The sequence below is a fragment of the Eptesicus fuscus genome, chromosome 17 (genome assembly GCF_027574615.1).
Source record: "Eptesicus fuscus isolate TK198812 chromosome 17, DD_ASM_mEF_20220401, whole genome shotgun sequence".
Classification (NCBI taxonomy): domain Eukaryota; kingdom Metazoa; phylum Chordata; class Mammalia; order Chiroptera; family Vespertilionidae; genus Eptesicus; species Eptesicus fuscus.
In genome coordinates, this window is record NC_072489.1 from 5,881,427 (window position 1) to 5,901,755 (window position 20,329).

General features: G+C 40.7%; 1 protein-coding gene across 2 annotated transcripts in view; it reads left to right on the forward strand.

Annotated features, from left to right (window-relative positions):
• Positions 1–20,329, forward strand: part of ZFAND4 (zinc finger AN1-type containing 4) — a 118,858-nt gene that overhangs the window by 91,880 nt on the left and 6,649 nt on the right. Inside the window, exons 7-8 of one of the 2 annotated variants that reach the window (XM_054729223.1) lie at positions 7,865–9,019; positions 10,049–10,103. In XM_054729223.1, the coding sequence (XP_054585198.1) occupies positions 7,865–9,019; positions 10,049–10,103 (1,210 nt within the window). The remainder of the gene's footprint in view (positions 1–7,864; positions 9,020–10,048; positions 10,104–20,329) is intronic. The other variant, XM_028156868.2, reaches the window with a different exon arrangement.

Genomic DNA, 20,329 nt, shown 5'->3' on the forward strand with positions numbered 1-20,329 from the left:
GATAGATAATCACCTTCCCTGTGTCATTCAGACCTTACTGGGCATGCGTCTGTTCATTCTTTATCCAGTCCCTTCCTCCAGGATGTGTGGGGAACAGCCTTGGAGCTTGTTAAACTGCAGTTTTCTGGCACAAATGGCATGGCTATATTAACTGGCCGTTCCTTTTCTCCTTTACTGTTAATTAATTAATTAATTAATTAATTACGAGGTTGATTATAATGGTACTAGAGGTTCTACAGGATCGGGTCGAAACCAGCTCTCCGACATCCCCCAAGGGGTCCCAGATCTCGAGAGGGCGCAGGCCAGGCCATGGGACCCTACAGGTGCACAACCGGGGCAGGGGAGGTATGCAGGAGGTTGGCCAGTCAGAGAGGGACCACAGGAGGGCTCCAGGGCATGTCTGGTCTGTCTCAGTCCTGATCGGCCAGACCCCAACAGCAAACTAACCAACTGGTTGGAGCGTCTGCCCCCTGGTGGTACAGTGCATGTCATAGCAAGCAGTTGAGCAACCTTAGCATACATACTATGCTTTGATTGGTTGAACGGACGACTGGATGCTTAGCATATTAGGCTTTTATTATATAGGATTAGGTGTACATATCTTTTTTCCATTTTAGTGTTTTGGGTATCTTCAGATAAATACCCAGAAGTGGAATTGCTGGGTTCTTCTTTGTCTTTTGTTGTTATAGCCTTTGACTTGAAGTCTACTTTGTCTGGTATAAGTATTGTTAACCCACTTTTTTATGTTTGTTCCCATTTTCATAAAATATCCCATCCTTTTATTTTCAGTCTGTGTGTGTCTTTCAATCTGAAGTGAGTTCTTTGTAGACAGCATATGTAAGAGTCTTGTTTTCTTATCCATTTAGCCACTCTCTGTCTTTTCATTGGAGCACTTAACCCATTTACATTTAAAGTGATTGTTAATATATATGTCTTTATTGCGATTTTTATTATTCATATTTTCCCCCTTTTTCTTCTTAAAAAAGACCCTTAACATGTCTTGTACTACCAGTTTGGTGGTGATGAATTTCTTTTGCTTTTTCTTGTCTGGGAAGCTCTTTATCTGTTCTTAAATTCTAAATGATAGCTTTTCTCGGTAGAGTAATCTTGGTTGTAGGTCCTTGATTTTCATAATTTTGAATATTTTATGCCAATATCCTCTGGCCTGCAAAGTTTCTGTTATTAACTGCTTTTCTCTTGCTGCTTTTAAGATTCTCTCTTTGTCTTTAACCCTTGCCATTTTAATTATCATGTGTCCTGGTGTGGGTCACTTGGGGTTCATCTTGTTTGGGACTTTCTGTGTCTTTTTCCTTCACTGTGTTAGGGAAGTTTTCAGTCATTTTTTTCAAGTAGGGTTTCAATCCCTTGTTCTCTCTGTTCTCCTTTTGGTATCCTCATGATTTGGATGTTGTTATGCTTGATGTTGTCTCAGAGGTCACTTAAACTATCCACATTTAAAAATTATTTTTTCTTTTTCTGCACTGATTGGGTGTTTTCTGCTACCTTGTCTTCCAAATCACTGATTTGCACCCTTTGCTTCATCTAATCTGTTATTGGTTCATTCTAATGTATTATTTTTTTTAAAAAATATATTTTTATTGATTTCAGAGAGGAAGGGAGAGAGAGAGAGCTAGACACATCAATGATAAGAGGGAATTGTTGATTGGCTGCCTCCTGCACACTCCCTAGTGGGATTGAACCTGCAACCCAGGAGGTATGTTCTCTTGACTGGAATCGAACCTGGGACCCTTCAGTCCACAAGCCGACACTCTATCCACTGAGCCAAACCAGCTAGGGCTCCATTAACTTTTGAAACACTTTGTTTTATGTATGTGTTTTCCATAAAGTATGGAGTTGGTTTTTGCTTGTGAACCAATTTGAAATTTTAAAAAATAGGTAACTTAATTAATTACTTTGATATTTATTGGTGTGACTTTTATATTTGGTATCAATGTCTTATTATTTTGTTATATTTATAGTTTATGGTCTTGTTTTTTAGTGTGTATGGATATGTATGTGTGTGTGTACTTTTTGGTCCTTCAGAAGACTTTTGTTTCTTTTTCTATAGTTCAACTTTATATTAATATCACTTATCATGGCCTTGATCAGCCTTTCCTTATTTAACCTTCTACTCTTTTATTTTCCATCTCTGAAAGATATCTTTTGACTCCACTTATTAAGTTAAAATCATGTACTTATTTTACTCTTTTTCCACTTTAAAAATGGCTTTATTTTTACTTTTGTGGAAAATATAACCTTTAAAAATCATTTTTTACTTTGTTCCCACTCTTATGTTAGTTCTTGATTCCAGTTCTTGGTTACATATTTTTAAGAAATTGTGCATTTCTTCTAGATTATTGAATTTGGTGGCATATAATCTTTTATAGTATTCTGTATGATCCTTTGTATATCTGTGGAGTCCATAACTTATTTTGTATTTCTGATTTTGTCTATTTGAGTATTTTTTCTTTTTTCCTTAGTGAGTCTAGCCAGAAATTTGTCAATTTTATTAATCTTTTCAATGAACCAGTTACTTGTTACATTAATATTTTATGTTGTCTTTTTGGTCTCTATTGAATTCTGCTCTAATTTTATTATTTCCTTTCTTCTACTGGCTTTGGGTTGCTTTTTGTTCTTCTTTTTCTAGTTTTTTTTTTTTTAAGATATAATGTTAGGTTGTTTATTTGGAATTTTTCTTGCTTTTTTAAGATAAACCTGCAATGATATAAACTTCCCTTTTACTACCACTTTTGCTGCACCCCAAAAGTCGTGTTGTCATTCTCAGTTGTGTATGTATCATTTGATCTCACCTTTTTTGTTTTGTTTTTTGTTTTCTTAATCCTCACCGGAAGATACATTTATTGATTTTTAGAGAGTGGAAGGGAGGGAGCAGGGGATGGAGGGGAGAGAGAGAGAGAGAGAGAGAGAGAGAGAGAGAGAAACATTGATGTGAGAGAGAAACATCAATTGGTTGCCAACCGCATGTATCCTGACTAGAGTGGGGATTGAACTTGCAACCCACGTATGTGCCCTTGACCAGGAATTGAACTCATGACTCTTTTTTTCATATTTTATTTTTTTTAAATTTCTTTATTGATTAAGGTATTACATGTGTCCTTATCCCCCCATTAACGCTTCAATCCCCCAACTCATGCCCTCACCCCCTGTTGTCTGTGTCCATTGGTTAGGCTTATATGCATGCATACAAGTCCTTTGGTTGATCTCTCCCCCTTACTCCCACCCTCCCCTACCTTCCCTCTGAGGTTTGACGTTCTGATCGATGTTTCTCTGTCTCTGGATCTGTTTTTGTTCATCAGTTTATGTTGTTCATTATATTCCATAAATGAGTGAGATCATGTGATATTTATCTTTCTCTGACTGGCTTATTTCACTTAGCATAATGCTTTCCAGTCCCATCAATGATGTTGCAAATGGTAAGAACTCCTTTTTTACAGCAGCATAGTATTCCATTGTGTAGATGTACCACAGTTTTTTAATCCACTCATCGGCTGATGGGCACTTAGGCTGTTTCCAAATCTTAGCTATGGTGAATTGTGCTGCTGTGAACATAGGGGTTTGAACTCATGACTCTTAGGTTTCAGGACTGACACTCTAACCACCAAGCCACAATGGCTAGGGCTGATCTCTCCTTCTATTCTTTCTTTGACCCAGTCATTCTTCAGTAGCATGTTGTTTAATCTTCACATATTTGTGGGTTTTTCCACCTTTTTCCCAGATGATTTCTAATTTCAAGGCATTGTGATCAGAGAACATGCTTGGTATGATTTCCATCTTTTTAAATTTGATGAGGTTACTTTTTGTGTTGCAGAATACTGTACATCCTTAAGCCTGTTCCATTTGCACTGGAAAAGAATGTATAATCTGGTGTGCGGGAATGAAAGGCTCTGTATATGCCAATTATATTCATTTGGTCTAATGTGTCATTTAAGACCAATATTTCCTTATTGATTTTTGTTTGGATGCTACTGGTATATCCATAACTGTCAATGGGATATTTGGGTGCCCTACTGTCATTGTGTTTTTGTCAGTTTCTTTCTTTAGTTCTGTTAGTGGTTGCTCACTGAGTCTACCCCTTGAGTGTCACTCATGGATGTGTAAAGTTGTAATCTGTTATGGTCTGAAGCTGTTCAAGGGTGCACTGGCACTAGGGCCTCCAGGGAGGTCCAAAGTCAGCCACTGCCTGAGGCCACCCGACAGGTGCTACAGAGAGATTTGCAGATGCTTGCTATTTGTATTGGGTTTGGAAGTGCCAGGCAGGACCCAGCTGTGAAGCAAGGCAGGCAGGTGATAGTGCTGGGTTTTGGGCCTTTTATTGCTGGGTTTGGGGCATGCTGACCCAGCTGCAGCTTGTTTCAGCAAAGTGAAGCCTGAACCAGGACAGGCCATTCAAATGGAAAAGCTGCTGCAAACGGCTTGTATGGGGCACAAATTAGATGGGGCAGGGTCTCAGGGAATCACCAGGGTGGAGCAAAAGTGTGAGCCTGGCTGATGAAGGCTCATATATGGCTGCTGGTCAGCCCTGTGACAGGGGAGGTCCCAGCACAGGAACAAATGACCCCTGTGAGCACCCTCGTCTGGGAGAAAGCTGTCCCCGAGTTCCTGCCCGGATACCAGACAATCCATTTGCTCCCTGTATGTGTCTGGGACCCCCAAAACTGCCTTGTGCTGGAGCTCATGAGGATCAAGTCCAAGTAAGTTTGTGCGCCGGCCCTTTAAGGGAAACACCTGGGTCTCCAGCAGCCTCCATATCACTCAGCCACAATCCCCACTGGTTTTACAGCTCAAAGTTATGGGGACTTCTCTTCCCAGCTCTGGAATCCTGGGGTGGGGATCTAGTGTGGGGCTGAGACCCCTTGCTCCTCATGGGCAGCCTCCACAGCGAAGATATCCCTCCTGATTAAGAAAGTGTGTGCCAGACCAGCCCCTTCCACGCCTCCGCCCTCCTCCCAGTCTCCCTGTGCTCTCTTCTTTACTTCTCTAGTTGTAGGACTTCCACTCAGCCAGCTTTCAGGCAGTTCTGAATGATGGTTGTTCTGTATTTTAGTTGTAATTTTGATGTGGTTGTGGGAGGTGGCGAGTACGGGCCTTTACCTACGCTGCCATCTTGGTTCTCCCGTTTATTGATTTTAGAGAGAGAAAAAAAACACATCAGCATGAGAAACATGGCCTGGTTTCCTCTCGACACGCCTTGATGGGAGGATCGAACCCGCATTTCAGGTATATGCTCTGATTGGGAATCGAACCCGAAACCTTTTGGTGGACCGGATGATGCTCCAACCAACTGAGCTGCCCAGCTAGGGCCAAAAGTGAGGATTTTGTGTGGCAAAGTAAATTACTGATTTCAGTACACCCTCTGCTCTCTGCATAGTGAAATGCAGTGTTTTAAACCAATGGCACTGTTTATTGAAAGGTGGGGTTGGTGTGTTTACGATTTTGTGATGCCCTTTTGTGCGTGTAGGATTCTTTCTGTCACTTTCCTGCTGCCTTCTTTACCTTCACTGTCAAGTGCTAAATGGGTGCCTTTTCCTTTCCGCTCACCCCTTCTTGCTACAGAAGTGCCTTCTTGAAGCTATCTCCTCAGGTCTTGAACATTTTAAGTCACTTTCTTTTTATTTCCTAGTAGCCTGTGTTTTAGTATCCTAGATATTACACCTGCTGCTTTCAGCATTTTTCATAATGAAGTGGGATTTTCTCTTTTTGGGTTTATTTTGTATTTGTTCCAGTAGCCCTAGTTTATCCACACCTGTTTTTCTCTCCTCCGTTTCCTTCCCCCTCCTTCCTCCTCCCTCTCTTCCTTCCCTCCTTCTTTCTTCTGTTCTGTCTTGTTCCACACTCTCACCATAGGCATAGGCTTTGTAGATGAGTTTCCTTGATTTGAGTATTTTCCTACTTACAGGTAATTTTAAGTTAATTTTGTCTGTCGTTTAGTTTTGATGAAGGTATGGTTTATGGGTGATTTTATTTGCTTATGTTGTTGATCTGTATAGTTTTCTGGAGAATTCATGGAGAAATTCAGATTTAGGCAAGCACCATTGATCTCTACAGCCCTGAAGTCAACACCTGTATTTATTTATTTATTTATTTATTCCTCACCCAAGGACATGCTTATTGATTTTACAGAGAGGAGAAGAGGCAGAGAGAGAGAGAGAGAAGAGAGAGAAACATTGATATGAGAAACATCAATCTGTTGCCTTCTCATGTGCAACCTAAGTATGTGCCCTCCTGACCAGGAATTGAACCCACAACCTTTTGGTGTATGGTATCACGTTCTAACCAATTGAGCCACACCAGCCAGGCCACCTTCATTTTTGAAGAATATTTGTGCTGAGTATAGAATTGCAAATTTGCAAGACAATGGCCCTAGGATAAAAGTAGCTATAGGAGCCAGCATATCTTTCCAACATTCTTTTTTCTTGGGATTTTTAGCTCCTTACTTCTTGCCTCAAATGGTATCTACCGAATTATCTAGCCTTTCTTGTATTTCTAGGATGGAAGTATTGGTATGTCATCAGGTATTCCACTCCATCCGGATACTCATATCATCTTTAATTTTCAACTTTATCCATAACATTGTGAATTGTTGTGATACTTTTATTAAAATCTAAAACCTACTGTATCAGGAACTCATAGTTTCCCAGGTTAAATGGTTTGCTAGGAAGACTCATAAACTAGCATATAGTTGTATTCATGGCTAAGATTTATTACAGGGAAAGGGTACAAAGCAAAACCGGCAAAGGGAAAAGGGAAACCAGGCACAAGCTTTCCAGATCCTTTCCTGGTGGAGTCTCATAGGATGCACTTAATTCCTCTATCAGTCAGTTTTGTCAGCACATGTAGAATGTTTTCTACTAGGGAGGCACATTAGAGACTCTGTGCTCAGGTGTTTTATTAGAGGCTGTTTATGTTCCTAGCATATTCCCAAATTACACACTCCCAGAAGAAAAGCTGGTGTTTGGCATAAACCATGTTGTTTGCACAAACTGGTTAAGCACAATGAGCCACTCTTATCATTCAGGGCGGTGGGACCCCTCTTCAATACAAGTTCCCAGAACCAGCCAAGGACCAGCATTGCAAGCAGGGCTTCTCAAGGACAGCAGTTTAGTTCTGTTAACTCTTTTCTGTAATACCTGCCTTGCCAACCACTTACTCATCTTACTAGTAAGAGTTGTTTGGGATCTAAAATAGGTCAGCAGTGTCATTTAATATAATAAAAGGCTAATATGCAAATTGACCAAATGGTGGAATGACCAGTCGCTATGACATGCACTGACCACCAGGGGGGCAGATGCTCAATGCAAGAGCTGCCCCCTGGTGGTCAGTGCTCTCCCACAGGGGGAGCACCACTGAGCCAGAAGCCCTGAGCCAGGCTCACAGCTGGCAAGCGCAGCAGCGGTGGTGGGAGCCTCTCCCGCTTCTGCGGCAGTGCTGAGGATGAGTGGGGGAGCAGGCCTAAGCCGTCAGTCGGTCATCCCTCAAGGGCTCCCAGACTGTGAGAGGGCGCAGGCCGGGCTGAGGCCCCCTGAGTGCACAATTTTGTGCACTGGGTCTCTGGTATCTAATATAATCAATGATGTTTCTTTACAGCAAAAGTCTGATAATTAGAAGTGAGAAAATAAAATTATTCTCAGAAAATTATACTTAATGAAGATAGCAAAATTCTTTTCCACCATAAGCTTAATATTTTAATATTTTAAATTAAGGTAATCAAAATGCCAATGTGTTACAGCAAATCACATTTCCTTCCTTCATTAATTTCTATTAATGGGCACATGAAATGAATTATATAAATGGATAATACAATGAATTCATGTAAAGGAATTATATATTCACTCTTTTCTTTTAGCCTAAGAAAGCTGTCAAGGTAAAACCTCGCCCACCTGTAGCTCCTCGATCTTCTAGTAGTTCCACGGCAGCTACTCGGCACAGATTGTTACGAGTTCTCCCCCACATTGGGCAGTCTTGTTTACCTTCTCCTGGGAATGCCTGTCTGCCTGAAACATCCAGCAATGCAATTTCAAGTTTGACAGCCCTGCCCCCTGCTGATAGACCCATATCATCTATAACTGGTGATTTCCTGAAGGAAGATGCTAACTGGGAGAGTAACACACTGCCTCATTCCAATGGTAGCACCAAACTGTCACCTCAGATAACCCATGTGGAGTTGGAAAATGACAAAGAGTTTGCTGATTCTGTGCTCCATCTTGGACCATCCCTGCCGAGGCGGACAAAGCACTTTTCAGGAAATTTGTCACCTAATAATGAGGATGACACTGTTTTATTTCCAGCTTCTGAAGAGTGTGTAACTGAAAAATCACTTCTACCTGAAGTGGGTTCGTTTCCTTTGTTTTCAGAAGGAAATATTGATGAACAGAGCAGTGGCTTAGAAGGCACACGGAAGGTAAATCCTGACAAAGGGTTGAAAGCTACAGAGCAGCATCTTAAACATGTTGCAAGAATGTTGAGCGGTGAATCAGTAGAGACTACAGTTCTCAACAACCGTGAATTAAGTCCTCACAAGAGCAGACTCTTGTCACCTCTTCACTGTTCTACACCAATGTCACTCCATCATTCTCTGGTGAAGCCACAGAGACAGTCGAAATGTTTTGAGTCTCGGAATCTCCAGTCTTCTGCTTCACAAAATGTGCTCCGGTCATTGGATGTTCGAAATATAACTGACTCTTCTTTCTCTAGGACTACTCGCTTTCGAGCTGTGAAAGTTGATTCACCTGGGAAAAGATCTGATATTATTTCTAAAGTTGAGGCTCGGGATATCACAGAAATGGCTAACAAGGCTTCCAAAGAGCCTGTCGGTTGTGTAAATAATATAGGTTTTCTTGCTTCGCTGGCCCGGAGCGCAAGCAGAGACGGGTTACAGAGCACGCGTGGGGTAGGTAGGCTTCGGACCTCTGGAATTGGGCTGTCTACAAACCTCCAGCATTTTCAGGAAGAATGCATTAGGAAAAGTTCTCCCCAGTTAGAATCTACAGATTTTTATCTAGTAAGTATATGCTTTTCAATATGTTCTAGTAGTTGTCCTTGTAATGATTCAACATATTTAAAGTTTATTTTTTGTTTACATAAATAAGGAGGCCTAAGGTTGACTTCTTTTAATAGTTTCTTTACTTCGTAGAAAATCTTTTTGATAGGTGATTTTAAAATAATTTTTTAGTCCTAAATTGCAAACTGTAATTTTAAAATAATTTTGTGTAGACAACTTATTACAGTAGTTCCCCGCCTTCCCCCCCAACCCCCCTCCCCCCAGCCCCAAGGTGTGGGGGATATGTTCCAATACCTGCAGTGGATATCTGAAACCATGATAATACCAAACTCTATATATACTATGTTTTTCCTGTACATACATATTTGTGATAAAGTTTAATTTATAAATTAGTCACAGTAAGATATTAATAACAATGACTAATAAAATAGAACTATTATAACAATATACTATAATAAAAGTTATGTGAACATGATTTTTCTCTCAAAATATTTTATTGTATTGGGCTCACCCTTCTTCTACTTGTGATAATGTGAGATGATATAATGCCCACATGAGATCAACTAAGTTTGGATATTCTGGACAAAATGATGATTCACATCCTGGGCAGGATAGAGTGAGATTTCTGCTACTCATGCAATTTAAAATTTATGAATTGTTTATTTCTGGAATTTTCCATTTAATATTTTTAGACTAAATATTGGTTAACTTTAGGTAACTGAAACTGGCAAGCAAAACCATGGATGAGGGGAATACTGTATTTTTAAATGCTGTTTTTATTAATTTTTCCCCAAATGAGAACTTTTATTTGAGCCATTAAATTATACTCTTTTAAACATAAGTAATTAGTACAATATTGCTGGATGTAAGAATCAGGTTCCAAGTTAATTTAATTAAAATTCAGTTAGATAATTTTAAATGAAAGTCCAACAGCATTTTTGTAATAAAGTACAAGAATTCCATGCTTGGTGATCTTTAATTCTGTTCTCCATTAATTCACACCGTAGATGTTTTCTGTTTTAATTGTAGTCTGCCCGTGGTATTGGAATGAGTGGAAATAATGCAGCAGCAGGTAAAAGAGTAGGTAAGCTATAGATAATTTTAAAAATAATGTAAGACTAATAACCATATCATTGTGCATATTGTTGAATTTCAAAAAATGCTAAGAACCTTCTCTGTAGTATGTGCAGAGTAAACTTCCCAAACTTTGTTCCACTTAAGAAAATGACTATGAGAACTGACGGTAGGACGTATTTGACAAATAAAACTAAAATGAAATTTAGATGTCTGAGGCCTGGGAAGGAATATGGTCTGTGTGAAAAGAAAAGATGAGTGAAGAATTAACATGCAGTTCCCAATGCTCCCAGGCACTGGCCACTTTAGAGCCACGCTGGGCTGCTGGGTGGGTTTTGACAAAGTACCCTAGAAAGTCGTTTCTTAACCTTATCATGATCCAATATCAAGGTTGGTATAAGAGTTCCTTTTGATGAACTGGATAAAAGAAAAGGACCATTTCTAGGACCAGCCCTTTCCAAGGAATAGTAGCAGACCTGACTATAGCATTAGCACCCCATTGTGCCAGTAACACCTTAAAGGCCCACCAACCAGTCCTCTTTCCAAGGCAGCTGTTACTGTCATCACCTTTTGTGTTTTAATACTCAGACTAGGATAGGAAACTCATTACAAAGATATACCGCCCCTATAGCCCCAAGGTTCCAAAGGATATTTTGTATATTATAGCTGTTATATAAGTTTTATGTCTTTTTTTTTCTTTTTGTTAATCCCGCCTGAGGATATTTTTTTCCATTAATTTTTTTAGAGAGAGTGGAAGGGAGGGAAGGAGGGGGGAAGAGGGAGAGAGAAAGAGATTGGTTGCCTCCTGAAGATGCTTTGACTGGGGCCAGGGATGAAACCTGTAACCCAAGTACTCACCCTTGATTGAGCCCTTGACCAGGAATTGAACCTGACACCCTTTGGTGCCTGGGCTAATTCTCCAACCACTGTGCAACACTGACCAAAGAGAGTTTTATGTCTTTAAAGAGATCCTTAGGGTTCTTTTTCACTATATAAAACCCAAGGTCCTAAAGTCTTACATCCACTTCTTTTTTTAGAATTTTTTATTGTGGTAAAGTGCACATGACAAAATTTACTGTTTTAGTCATAAATGTCTAATTCAGTGGCAGTAAGTACATTCACATTGTTGGGCAACCCTTGCCACCATCTACCTCAAGAATTCTTTTTATCGTGAAAAGCTGAAACACTGAACTCATTAAATACTACCTCATTTACCCCTTTCCCGAGCCCCTGGAAACCATCATTCGATTTTCTGTTTCTATAATTTTAACTACCCTACCTACTGCATATAAGTGAAATTATACAGTAGTAGTTATTTTGAATCTGGCTTACTTCACTTAGCATAACGTCATGGTTCATCCATGTCGTAGCATGTGTCAGAATCTCCATACTTTTTAAGGCTAAATAATGTTCCCTTGTATATACATAAAACATTTTGCTTATCTGTGCATCTGTGGGTGGACACTTGCGTTGAGTTCACATTTTAGCTATTATGAATAATGCTGCTATGAACATGAGTATATAGATATCCTTTTGAGACCCTGCTTTCAATTCTTCTGAGCATATACGTAGAAGTGGAATTGCTGGATCTTATGGTAATTCTATATTTAATTTTTTGAGGAACCGCCATACTGTTTTCTTTCTTTTTTATAAATACTTTTCTTATTTTTAAATTACAGTTAACATACAAGTTATTCAGGTATACAACATAGTGATTAGACATTTATATAGTTTACAAAGTGACTACCCAATAAATCTAGTACCCATTTTACACCATAGATAATTATTACAATATTATTGATCATATTCCCTATTCTATAGTTACAATGATATGACTGTTTTGTAACTACCAATTTGTACTTCTTTTATTTATTTTTTTTTTAATATATATTTTTATTGATTTCGGAGAGGAAGGGAGAAGGAGAGATAGATAGAAACATCAATGATGAGAGAGAATCATTGATTGGCTGACTCCTGCATGCCCTCTACTGGGAATTGAGCCTGCAACCTGGGCATGTGTTCTTGACCAGAATCGAACCTGGGTCCCTTTAGTCTGCAGGCTGACACTCTATCCACTGAGCCAAACTGGCTAGGGCTGTACTTCTTTTAAATCATTTTTAAAATTAAAATAATTTTAATAACAGTTTACATTCAATATTATTCTATATTAGTTTCAGGTATACAGCATAGTGCTTAGATAATCATATACTTTACAAAGTGGTTGTCCTGATATTTCAAGTATCCATTTGGCCCCATATAGAGTTATTACAATATTATTGACTCTGCTGTAATTTACAACCCTGTGACTGTTACATAACTACCAACTTCTACTTCTTTTTTTCTTAATCCTCACCCGAGAACATCATATTGATTTTAGAGAGAGGATAAGGGGGAGAGAAAGAGAGAAAGAAACATGGACTGGTTGCCTCCCATACGTGATCCAAACAGGATCAAACTCACAACGGGAATTAAACCCACAACCTTTCAGTGTACGGGATTATGCTCCAACCAACTGAGCCACACTTGCCAGGGCCCAATTTGTACTTCTTAATCTCTTCATCTTTTTACTCAACTATCCCAATCCCACTATCCTCTTGGCAATCATTACTCTGTTCTCTGTATCTATGATTCTGTTTCTATTTTGTTTGTTCGTTTATTTTGTTCTTTAGATTCCACTATAAGTGAAGTCCTACAGTATGATTTTTAAATTTTAGTTTTTAATCCCTTCACCTTCTTTTATCCATATCCAAACTCCCTCCCCTCTGACAGCTGTCAATCTGTTCCATGTATCCATGCCCCTGTTTCTGTTTTGTTTGTCAGCTTATTTTGTTCATTAGATTCCACATATGAGTGAGATCATATGGTATTTGTCCTTCTCTGACTGGCTTATTTTACTTAGCAAAATAATCTCCAGGTCCATCTATGCTGTTGCAAAAGGTAAGATTCCTTTTTTCCATGGCCAAGTAGTATTCCATTATGTAAATATTCCACAGCTTTTTTATCTGCTCATCTACTGATGGGCACTTGGGCTGCTTCCAGATCCTAGTTATCCTATATAATAAAAGGCTAATATGCAAATTGTCCCCTCAAGAGTTCAACTGACTGGGAGTTCAACCACTTGCTATGACGTGCGCTGACCACCAGGGGGTGGTGCGGAACGAAGGAAGGCCCCAACCGGCAGCCAGGGGAAGGAAGGCCCGATCTGCCTTGATCACCAGCCAGGCCTAGGGATCCTGCCCATGCATGAATTTTGTGCACCGGGCCTCTAGTTGTAAATAATGCTGCTATGAACATAGGGGTGCATATCGTCTTCCTGATTGGTGTTTTAGGCTTCTTAGGATATATTTCTAGAAGTGGGGTCACTGGGTCAAATGGCAGTCCCATTTTTAATTTTTCTTTTTTTTGAGGAAACTCCACACTGTTTTCCATAGTGGTTGTACCAGTCTGCATTCCCGCCAGCAGTGCACTAGGGTTCTCTTTTCTCCACATCCTCGCCAACACTGTTGTTTGTTGATTTATTGATGGTAGCCATTTTGACAGGTGTGAGGTGGTATCTCATTGTCATTTTAGTTTGCATCTCTCTGATAATTAGTGATGTTGAGCATTTTTTCATATGTCTCTTGGCCATTTGCATATCCTCTTTGGAGAAGTATCTATTCAGGTCCTCTGCCCACTTTTTAATTGGATTGTTTGTTTTTTGAGTGCTGAGGTGTCTGAATTCTTTATAAATTTTGGAGATTAGCCCTAGCCAGTTTGACTCAGTGGACAGAGCATCGGACTGCGGACTGAAGGGTCCTGGGTTTGATTCTGGTCAAGGGCACATGCCTGGTTGAGGGCAAAATCCCCTGTAGGGGGTGTGCAGGAGGCAGCTGAAAAATGATTCTCTCATCATTGATGTTTTTATCTCCCCCTCTCCCTTCCTATCTGGAATCAATAAAAATATATTAAGAAAAAACACACCTCAATATTAAGAAAAAATAATAAATTTTGGATATTAACCTCTATAAGATGTATCATTGGTGAATATGTTCTACCATTCAGTGGGTTGTCTTTTTAATTTGTTGTTGGTTCCATTTGCTATGCAAAAACTTTTAGTTTGATGTAGTCCCATTTGTTTATTTTTTCTTTTGTTTCCCTTGCCTGGGAAAATATACTAGAAAAAAATATTGCTAAGACAAATGTCTGAGATTGTACTGCAATGTTTTCTTCTAGGATTTTTATGGTTTCAAAACTAATATTTTTTATATACTTAGGGGCTCCTATGTTAGGTACATGTATGTATACAAGGGTTATAGCTTCTTGTTGGCTTGAACCCTTTAGTATTGTGTAGTGACAATCTTTGCCTCTTGTTATAGCCATGTTTTGAAGCCTATTTTGTCTGACATAAGTATTGCTACCTTAGCTTTTTTTTTCATTTCCATTTTCACAGAACATTGTTTTCCAGCACTTTACTTTCAGTTTATGTGTATCTTTTGCTTTGAGGTGGGTCTCTTATACACAGCACATATATGGGTCATATTTTCTTATCCATTCTGCTACCCTATATCTCCTGATTGGAGCATTTAATCCATTTACATTTAAGATTATTATTGATAGGTACTTATTTATTGTCATTTTATTCTTTATATCTATGTTCCCCTCTCTCTTTCTTCTTCTTCAAGCAGGCTTTTTAACAATGTTTGCAATACCGATTTTAATAGAATGAACTCATTTACTTTTTTTTTTTGGTCTGGAAAGCTCTTTATTTCTTCTTTAATTTTAAAAGATTGCCTTGGTGGATAGAGTTATCTTGGTTGTAGGTCATTGGTTTTCATCGCTTTGAATATTTCATGCCTATCCCTTCAGGCTTGAAGTGTTTCTGTTGAGAAATCAGCTGAGAGCCTTATGGGAGCTCCCTTGTAGGTAACTAAGTATCTCTCCCTTGCTGCTTTTAAGATTCTCTCTTTGAAGAAAAAAAAAGATTCTCTCTTTGTCTTTAACCTTTGCCATTTTAATTATATGATGTGTCTTGGTGTAGGTCTGTTTTTGTTTATCTTGACTAGGAGACTCTGTGCTTCCTGAACTTTGTATGACTTTTTCTTTCATTAGGTTGGGTAAATTTTCAGCATTATTTCTTCAAACAAGTTTTCAATCATTTGCTCACCCTCTCCTCCTTCTGGTACACCTATAATACGGATGTTGTTACCCTTGATGTTGTCCCAGAGGTCCCTTAGACTCTCCTCATTTTTGTAATTCGCTTTTCTTTTTGATCCTCTGCTTGGGTGTTTACTGTTATCTTGTCTTCTAAATCACTGATTTGATTCTCTGCTTCACCTAAGTGCTGTTGATTCCATCTTGTGTATCTTTCATTTCAGATATTGAATTTTTAATTTCTGACTGTTTTTTATGGTTCCTATGTCCTTTTTTATGTTTACCTTCTCTTTAAGTTCTCACTGAAATCATTCATTCTTCCCTTAAGATCCTTGAGCATCCTTATAACCATTATTTTAGACTCTGCATCTGATATCTTGGTTGTTTCCATTTAATTTAATTCCTTTTCTGGGGATTTCTCTTGTTCTTTCATTTGGGGCATATTTCTTTGTCTCTCCATTGTGTGTCTCTGTGTACAGTCAAATCTTATTTCTTGAACATCTCCCATCTAGAACAGTTTGGTTCTCTACCAAGTTGTTCACAGAAAAAAATGTCTCAGTTGTTGAATCAAACTTCGAGTTTCGACCTGATAACCCTTTCATGCTGATACCCCAGCATGACAGAAAGTGTCTCTTAGACAACAAACAAAGGAGAGAATGCTCTTGTTGCTGGTGAAATCAATCAGTTAGCACAATTTTAAAACACAAAGAGCCCATCAAGAGTGCTAATGTTGCTAAGGGTGTGAAAAAAACAATGATAACAGGCAATAGAATAGGTAGGAAAACTTGTTCATTTGGGTAAACAAAAAGCAGTTAGTCAGTGACAGCATTTCAGAGGCAATGATATGTGAAAAAACAAAGAGGCTGCTTGCTGACCTGAAAGATACCCCTGGCACAAGCCTAAAAGTGATTCCTTTAAAGCTAGTATGGGGTGGTTTGATAAATTTAAGAAAAGAAGTGTTAGATTAAATAGTACATTAGACATGAACTGTATATAAGAAAGGTTAAAACAGAATCTTCTGGGGCTCAGTGGCATAATCTCCCTGGTCACCTGAACTGGATGCTCCAGGAATGTTTCTTGTGTGATTTTTGTGAGCCTCTTTTTGTAGTTTTAGGGGTCTGAAATGGATTAATTCAACTTATATTATTTTTAATGAGAAAAAATGATTCAATTTTTGAACAAATCGCTTCTCAAACAGCCTTCCAGAATGAATTAAGTTCAAAAACAGAGGTTCCACTGTATTAGGTAGATCTGCTATGACTCCCAAACTTGTTATGATGTAGGTGTCTTGTTGGGCATAGTGTAAGGTGACCAGATGTCCCGCTTTTGGCGGGACAGTCCCGATTTTTAACAATTTGTCCCATGTCCTGCGGCGTTTTAAAAAAGTCCCGATTTTTGGAAAGAATGCACGACAAGCTAGGGAACAGCGGGAGAACGGGAAAGGAATATACGGTTTTCGGCGGCCATGTGGCTATTTAGTCAGGATATGAGTTTTATATTATTTTTGTTAATTTTATAATGTTAACCCTTTGCACTCGCTTGCTTTTTTCTCAATTCCTTTATTCTAATGCTAACCGTGTCGAGTCACACTCGACATCCGAGTGCAAAAGGTTAAACTTTAATAATAACAAATAATTGTTGAGAACTGATTATTGAGAACTGCTTATCAAAGTTTGCATTGTTGATCAGTTGTTAGAATTCGACCACCATTGTTTGGACTTAATGAACAATGGCATTTTTTGGGATTGGCAACGACGAAAACATTTTGTAACTGTCTCTCAGACGATACACATCGTACTGTGTGCTAGTAAGCTTGTTAAACAAGCGATGTCATTACAAATCAGCTATTCAGATAATTTAGGTAAGTGATTTATTTATTTATTTCATAAATACATAAATTTTCTTGAATTTAGCAGACAGTACTCATATTATTTATATTTTATAGTGGCGGCAAAAAGTCTAGTGCCGGCCTTGAAAGTGACACTTACGACTTACGTTACGGCAAATTCATGACCTTTTAAACAACGACAGCAATCTACTAAAAAAAATTCACTCAAATGAGAAATATGCCAAAGAATAAAATAATACTATACATAATTTTTTATTTATTATATTTGAAAATTGTACTTATGTTGAAATTTAAAAAAATATATTATAATACTATTTTTGCGTTCTATGAAAATTTTTGTTGCTCCATATAGACCAAATTTTTAATCAAGAACTACCCCCCCCCCCCCCCCCGTCAATGGTGTCCCGCTTTACCAATGTTAAAATCTGGTCACCTTACCCCTGGATCCGGGTGAGGCTGGGCCCCGGGCCTGGGTGAGACCATGCGCCCCTGGGTCCGGTGGAGGCCGTGTGCCCCTGGATCCGGGTGAGGCCACACGCCCCTGGGTCCGGGTGAGGCCACGCGCCTCTGGGTCCAGGTGAAGCCGGATCCCGGGTCCGGGTTTGGCCGTGTGCCCCTGGATCCGGGTGAGGCTGGGTCCCGGGCCTGGGTGAGGCCACGCGCCCCCTGGGTCTGGGTGAGGCCACGTGCCCCTGAGTCCGGGTGAAGCCGTGCCCCTGGGTCCGGCCGAGACCAATCCAGAGGGAGTCGGACCTCCGTTACCACCATTTGTCCACCATCCAGAGCTGAGGGGTCAGTGCTGACATGTACACATAAGGAACTGGTGGACATTGAAATTGGGTCTCAAAAGAACTGTTGGTCCAGAAAGAAACTCACTACAGACTGATTCATTTGCCTGTCAGCATAACTATTATTGCTCATCTCACATTCAGTTCTTATAAGTATATATCTAGTGACACATGATCTCGCTCATCTAGGGGAAATGATTAACAACATAGACTGATGAACAAGAACAGAACCAGAAACAAGGAGGCATTGATCGGACTATCGGGCCTCAGAGGGAGGATAGGGGAGGGTGGGGGGAGGGGGGAGAGATCAACTAAAGGACTTGTGTGCATGCATATGAGCCTATCCAATGGTTAAGTTCAACAGGGGGTTGGGGCATCCGTGGGGAGGTGTGTGGGATGGGAATGGGGGGATGAGGACAAATATGTGACACCTTAATCAATAAAGAAATTTAAAAAAAAATCTGGTCACCTTAGCATAGTGGTATAAACTTCCAGATCACCTGGGCTCCAGGAATGTTTCTTGTTGGTTATGTGCACCCTCCTGTTGTAATTGAGTCTTGAATTCTGTTGATTCTTTCTTGTGTGGAGTTAACCCTTCAGGGTGGCTGACTATTAGGATAAACCTCAATCCTTGAGTATGAGTCATTGTGCAGGGGCTGACCCCCAAGGTGAAACTGTTCCCAGCAGAGTCTGATACCTGCCAAAATCCCCTTTTGGGTGTGCTGTTTGTGTGGCTAGTTGGGTCGAGTTCTGGTGTTGTCTGAAGCCCACCACTGGTTGTGTTGGTTCTGATTTCACTTGGGCAGGGCTCAGGTACAGGTTGATGTCAGATGTGTATAACGGGCCTTGGGCTACCAATTTGTAGCTACCATGCTATTTACTGTTTGTGTCTGCATCTACTGGGCCTGGGTGTGCTTGGAGGGGCCAATCTGTGTACAAGGGTTACCTTCCTCCAGATTAGAGCTGGGGGCAGATCTGTAAAAGGTCTTAGGCTCCCTGAGGTCTGCCTCTATATGTCAGCTTCTCTCCACCCGCCCCCCTGCTTCCCCCAGGTGTTGCCAGGTCTTCCTCCAGAGCTTTTCAAAGCAAGACTGTAGAGTGGGCCCAGGCCCTTCCACAGGTCACAAGCTTGGTAGGGTGGTGTAACTGGGATCAGGAGGACAGGGCTAGTGGTCCCCTACCTGGGAGCCACATAGTCAGGCACTCAATGAGGAAGTCCCTTACTCCAGAGCCAAGCCACTAAGTCTCTGCCAGAGTCACCAAGCCTGGCTTCCCCAGGAGGAGCACACCATAGTTTCAGGGTGAGTGCAGCCAGTCATCCCCTCTGCAGAAGCAAGCTCAACGGGGTAGAGCCACCAGGGCTCCGGAGAGCATATCAAAAGTCTCCCTCAGGTGGGGGCCAAGGACTTCATCCCGGTCCCAGACAATAGCCTCTGAGGGAGACACACTCTGAATGTCCCAGCTCTGAGCAGCACACTTTTCCCCCACAGAAGTGAGCTCAGTGGGGTGGGGCCTCTGGGAATTGGGAGGGCTCATTCATTCTCCTGTTGGGGGTGTTGCTGGAAAGCCTGTAGGAGGGGCACGAGCACTTATTCCCACTCCCATGATAGGGTGGGACTGAGCTCCCAAGGAAGATGGAAGTGTCCCCCCGCTCCCGCTCTTTCCTCCCTTCTGCCTCTATGTAGCTACACACAACCTAGCACCAGCCCTTCTGTTTCCTGGAAAAAAGTCTCCTTGGGAGACCTTTTGAAAGTCCCAGCTCTGCATGGCCCTCAGATCCCCCTGGGAGACTGAACTCAGCAGGGCAGTGCCACAAGTGGTAGGGCATGCTAGTGATTCAACAGGTGGGGAGGGGTGAGCCAGTTGTGCACTTAAGGTGGGAAGAAATGGTCACCTTTTTAAAGTTAAACAGTTCAATCACTCTCTGAGTCTGCACCAAGAACTTCTCCAGAAAAAGAGCTTGCCAAAGGTCCCCACTGGTTGCAGCCAGCAGACCCCTCTGCAGGACCTGCTCATGACAGAGTGGTGTCATCACTAGCTGGAGGACCAGGCTGGTGCTGTAACAATAGGAGTACTGGACCCTGAGAAGGTGGCATCTGGGTCTCTAGCTGACTCCCTTTTCTCCCAGGTGGGCTGAATCCTCACTGATTTTGACCACCAGATGCTCTGTGGGCTCCTCTTCCTGTCTCTGTTGCTCTGGATTGGGAATCCATGTGTGGGGTTGATACTCCTCACACCCGGGAGGAGAGAGTTTTGCAGCCAAGATATCTTCTGGCTTCTCAGCTGTCGTACATAGTTGTGGGGTCCAACTCTCTTTGGGTCTTCGCGCTTCTTACCAGTCTCTATGTGGCTTTTTTTGGAAATCCTTGGTATAATATTTCAGTTCAGCAAGACTTCAGTTGATTATTCAGGTTGATTGCTTTATAATTAGATGTAAATCCAATTTTTACCTGGAGCAGGTAAGTGTAG